Source organism: Alligator sinensis, unplaced genomic scaffold (assembly GCF_000455745.1).
Source record: "Alligator sinensis unplaced genomic scaffold, ASM45574v1 scaffold1165_1, whole genome shotgun sequence".
NCBI lineage: Eukaryota > Metazoa > Chordata > Crocodylia > Alligatoridae > Alligator > Alligator sinensis.
The window spans coordinates 595,486-600,622 of NW_005842477.1; the positions used below are offsets into that span (position 1 = coordinate 595,486).

At 64.1% G+C, this 5,137-nt stretch overlaps 1 protein-coding gene across 1 annotated transcript; it reads right to left on the reverse strand.

Annotated features, from left to right (window-relative positions):
* Positions 1-396: 396 nt before the first annotated feature.
* Positions 397-4,811, reverse strand: FLAD1 (flavin adenine dinucleotide synthetase 1; the record flags this gene model as incomplete). Its single annotated transcript, XM_025212638.1, has 7 exons — positions 397-491; positions 1,279-1,622; positions 1,835-1,908; positions 2,825-3,014; positions 3,137-3,235; positions 3,425-3,572; positions 3,977-4,811. Coding segments are annotated over 6 exons (1,482 nt in total), but the record flags the coding sequence as incomplete, so codon positions are not given.
* Between the last annotated feature and the right edge of the window lie 326 nt (positions 4,812-5,137).

Genomic DNA, 5,137 nt, shown 5'->3' on the forward strand with positions numbered 1-5,137 from the left:
TCCTGCAGCCGGGAGCGGGGCAGGGGGCTCGGCCGGACGCCTGGGCTCGGCAGAGCAGGGCGCGAGCCAGGACGCCTGGCTTCGCTCCCGGGTCGGGGGGGCCAGGGCTGCTGCACCCCTGGGCCGCGGGGCAGAGCAGCTCCGACCCGGCTCGGATTAGCTCCCCAGCGGGGGCGGCTGGGGCAGTGCAAAGCCCATAGGACTGGCCCTGGACTGAGGGTGTAGGTTGGGGCCCCTCCAGCCCCCGGGGAGGCTCCAGCCACTGGTACAAGCACAGGAAGGAACCCGGATAAACAGCAGGATTGTGGAAAACCCAGGCCCGGCTCCTTCCTGCAGGACTCCTAGGTCCCAGACCTCCTTTAACCCCCCAACACACAGCAGTTCACACACAGGAAGGTCAGTCAGGGCATTTTATTGGGGAGCTGGGGCCACACGCCAAGTCTTTCCACCCCATTGGGACACTGCCGTGCTGGGGGTCCACGCCAGGCTTCCTGCAAGAGGGAAAAGAAGGAACCTGGAGAAAGAGCCCACTGCTGCAGGAATGTGCCTCAGGCCAGGGGCAGCCTCCCCCTCCCCCAGGGTTCCCCAGGACTCCTAGGTTCCCAGCACAGAGGCCAGTCCTCCCCCTGCTCACCTGCTCTAGGCTCAGGTCCCCCCCCAAACGTGGTGGGATAGAGCTAGGCCTCAGCTCCAAGTCCAAAAACCAGGGTGCAGGGACGCACATGGGGCCTAGTCCAGCAGCTCGTGGATGCACCAGCAACACAGCAAGGCGTAGACACACTGGCGCAGCAGGCGCAGCAACCAGCAGCCCAGGGAGAGGCCCACAAAGCGCTTGGTGGGGGGCCCTGGCAGTGCCACAGCCCGAGCCGACCGCCATAGGGGGTAGGGGCCTGGCTGCACCAGGAGGGGCCGGGGCCCTGGGGCCAGGAGGCTCTCCAGGAGGTGCATGGCCAGTGATCAGCCGTGTCTGCCACCGGCAGGCACGTGACAGCCAGTGCGGCTCAGCGCAAGTGCTGGAAACTGCAGCCACATTCTCCACAGCTTAACGGGCAGCAGCCAGCCCTGTGGGGGAGGGGTGGCACTGCTGACTGGGGGCAGGGCAGGAGCCAGGGCAGCTGTGGTCACCCCCACACAGCCCACACTTGCTGCATGGGGCTGAAGCTGAATGGAACTGGCCCAGGCATCCTGTCTTTGGCTCCCAGGAGAGTCAGACTCCGGCCCCAGTTCCCCCATGGGGAAGGGGATAGCGTAGGTTGAGAGAAGCAGGTTTCTTCTCACCTGCCGGCTCCACCCTTCTGCTCAGGGACAGCACCTGGGGCACCTGAAGCCAGTGCCACAGGGGACTGTGCACCCTGCCCGGTGCCAGAGCCATGCTCCTGCTCCTTGCAGGGCCTAGATGGGGCAGCAGCTGCAGTGCCAGGATAAGGCCATGCCCCAAGGGGCTGGCGCACAGCAGAGGCAGGAGGGGGCCCAGCACCTGCGCCTGTCACTGGCGGGAGGTGCGCTCATCCTCCTCGTTCTCCAGCAGGTAGGCTGGGCGGTAGCTCTCCCTGCCCAGGGCATTAGTGCAGCGCAGCGCCGGGTTCTTCTGTGTGTTGCTCATGCTTCCCAGAGAGGTGTAGCTGCAAGGGGGGAGAGGGGGAGATGTGAGGAAGACACTGGGCCAGCCCACCCCCCTCCACACCACAGCAGGGGCAGGTCCTAGCCCCCTTGCTAGGGCTTGGTAACCTGCCCCATGCATCCCACTCCTCACCAGCTGGGGCAATGTATACCCTACCCCTGGCCCTGAGTGCCGGGGGCACAGGCAGGGAGCCAAGGCCAGCGCTGCACTCACCCCTTATCATAGAGGATGCAATAGGGGATGAAGAGTGTGCGCAGGAACTCCCAGATGTCCCGGTACGTCCAGTCCTGGGGGAAGAGGGGAGTGGAGCAGATCAAAGTGCCGTTGTAAAGGCAGAGCCCACGGGGCTGTCATTGGCCCTGCACGCCCCCGGGGGTTACAAGAAATAATGGCCACAAGCTAGCCGACAGCAGATTTAGATTGGACATTAGGAAGAACTTCTTCACAGTTCGAGTGGCCAAGGTCTGGAACGGGCTCCCAAGGGAGGTGGTGCTCTCCCCTACCCTGGGGGTCTTCAAGAGGAGGTTAGATGAGTATCTAGCTGGGGTCATCTAGACCCAGCCCTCTTTCCTGCTTATGCAGGGGGTCGGACTCGATGATCTATTGAGGTCCCTTCCGACCCTAACATCTATGAAGCTATGAACCTCCATGCCCGGGTCTGGTCAGGGGCAGAGCCCAGCTCATCCTGCTTCACAGGCAGCAGGAAGGGCCTGTCCCTGCCCAGGCTCCTGGCCTCAGGGCTGCCAGCCAGCTGGAGGCGGGAGGGGCGCACAGCAGGGAGCGAAGCATTGGCTCATGTTCCTTGGGACTCATCTCCCCCTGCCACCAGGACTGGGGGCCCAGGAATGCAGTTGTGGGAGTGAAGGGACACAGCCTGCAGTGATCCAGCTCAGAGGCAGGGGTCCTCTGCACAGGAAGAAGCAGCCCTGTAGCAGTGGTGGAGGGATCCTGAGACGCCCTCTTCCCAGCCCCTCCCTGGGGGATCCAGGACTCCTGACCTTGGGTACCTTCCATGCTTGACCCCACCAGACCTCACTGCCCTCTCAGACCTGGGGCAAAACCCAGGCATCCAGGCTCCCAGAGCTCCGTGTTCGACCCCATCCCTCTCCCTGAGTTGGGCACAGACCCCCCCACCTACCAACCACCCATCCGACCCTCCCAGAGCCAGGGCAAAACCCAGGTGGTCCAGTGACTGCAACGCACCAGCAGGGGGTTCACCCGCATGTACGGGGGCCAGCCGGGGTCAGTCATGCACATGGGTGTCAGCGTGCAGGAGTAGGGGTCAGTACGGCGCGTGCCCATCAGCACAGCCTCCAGCTTAGGGTGCTGCACCCGCAGCTCAGCCAGGGCCTGCCGGATGTCGCCTTGCAGCATGTGCAGCCGGAGGTTGTACCTGCACCCAGGGTAAAGACATGGCAGGGCCTGGCTCAGATGCTCCCCGAGCTCTTTGCCTCACCCCCTGCAGGGGGGACATGGGAATGGCCCCAAAGCTCCCTCCAACCCACCCCTCCCAACCTGTGGGTGGTGGCCTGGATGAACTGCTCCATCTCAGGGAAGGGGGACGGGATACGGATGTAGAGCACCTGTAGCTGTTCCACATGCCCTGGGTATCGCCTGTGGAAGGACAACATCTGCGTCAGGAAGACTTGTAGAGGCAGAAGCGCAGGAGTCCTGCCCCCAGGAAACCCTGCACAAGTGAGACATGACACCCCAGTGCTTCTGGGTTCTCCTGCCTCTACCCACTAGGAACCACTCTCCTCCCCACGCTGCACCAGCCCCATTCCCCACGGGCAGCTGTGGTACCTCTGCGTGACAGCATGGAACAGGTGCAGCAGGGCTGTGCAGTCCTTGCCCCCATTGAAGCCAGCGCAGACCCTGTCCAGACCGAAGCGGTCCAGGGCCTCCTCAATGGTCTGCAGCGCTGCCGCCACCTTCTGGCCCAGGGCAGAACCTGCTGGGGGGGAGAATGCATCAGGGCACTGGGACCTGGCCAGCACAGCCCTCGCTCGCCAGAGTGGAGGCAGCTCCTGCACACTGGCCCCCAGGTCGGAGGAAGCACATCAGCCCTTGCAGGCTTCCCACCACACCAGTGCTGCACAGACAGAGACCCCTGCACCCTGTCGGAGCAGAAGACAGATCTCAGACCCCTGTTGTGAGCCAAAACCAAGTCACGCAGCCCCCAGCCCAGTGCCGCATGGAGGCAGCTCCTGTGTTAGGAGACAGTCCCACCCCAGGCCTCAGCCACAGGCCAGTGCAGCAACCAGCAGCATCTCCTCCCCACTTATGGCCCCACAGAGTCAGGCTGCCCCCTCCCCCAAGAGGCAGCAGGAAGGAGCCTGGACCCCAGCCCCATACCGGACTCAGCCAGAGCGTACACCACCACGGCCGCCTGCGCCACAGGGTCCGTGACCAGGGGCACCACAGTGCCAGCGGGCAGCCGCTCCATCAGGAAGCGGTAGGCTTCCTCCAGGTGCTGCTCCGACTCTGAGTCCAGGGTCAGCTTCACACGGTAGTAATTGCTGGCCCAGTCTGGGTAGGAGCCCAAGCTAGTGAGATTCCCAAAGCTGGCCTGCGCCTGGCTGAGCACGGCTGCGATGCAGGTCTCGTCGGCCCCCACATAGATCTCCCGAGAGTAGAAGCGGGTTTGCTCATTGTGGAAGAGGTGATTGAGCCCCTCCAGCGCCCGCTCCATCAGTGCTGGTATGCCTGGGAAGAGGTAGACATTGCGCACACTGACCAGTGGGTATTTGGCAGCGGCACCCGTGCGCTGGTCTGTGCCATAGTTCAGTTGCGAGGATTCGGGCACACAAGCCAGCTTCATCTCAGGGCACTCAGGGTCAGTCTTGCCAAAAAACTTGTGCACCAGGGCCACCAGATGCGGGTGGGGGACAACCCGCTCCCCAAAGGCCTGGGCCACTGCCTCAAAGGTGACGTCATCGTGAGTGGGACCGATGCCCCCCGAGGTCAGGACGTAGGTGAACCTGGCGGCGAAGGAGGTGATCTCGCCCGCAATGGCATCCACGTCGTCAGGGACCACTGAGATCCGCTCCACCTTCACCCCCAGCGAGCGCAGCTTCTTGCACATGAAGAAGGAGTTTGTGTCCTGGGTGTGTCCCTGGGGAAGCAGGAGGTTGAAGCACTTACATGCCAGGACCTGGGGACAGACCCGGGGCTGGCCTGGACTCCGGGGTCACGAGCCCGATGCAGGGACAGGAGCGGGGCCCCCTCGGCTGCAACGAGAGCACTGGGATGACGGGCTCTTGGCCCAGCTCTGCTGTGTGAGCAGGTCGGGGCAGAGGGGTGGGATCCCTGTCCCTGAAGGTCATTGGCTGCTGGGCCCTGAAATTGCCCCCCCCAAACGGGAGGTCAGAACGAAGCCCTGGGACCAGCTGCTTTCAGCACAGCAGTGCCTCTGCCTGGGCAGCGGGGCACCTCCGCCCGAGGGGGCACGGCCCACAGCCCCGGCACCCCCCGCCGGTCTCCGAGCCTGACGTGGGGAAGCGGGCGCCCGGCGGG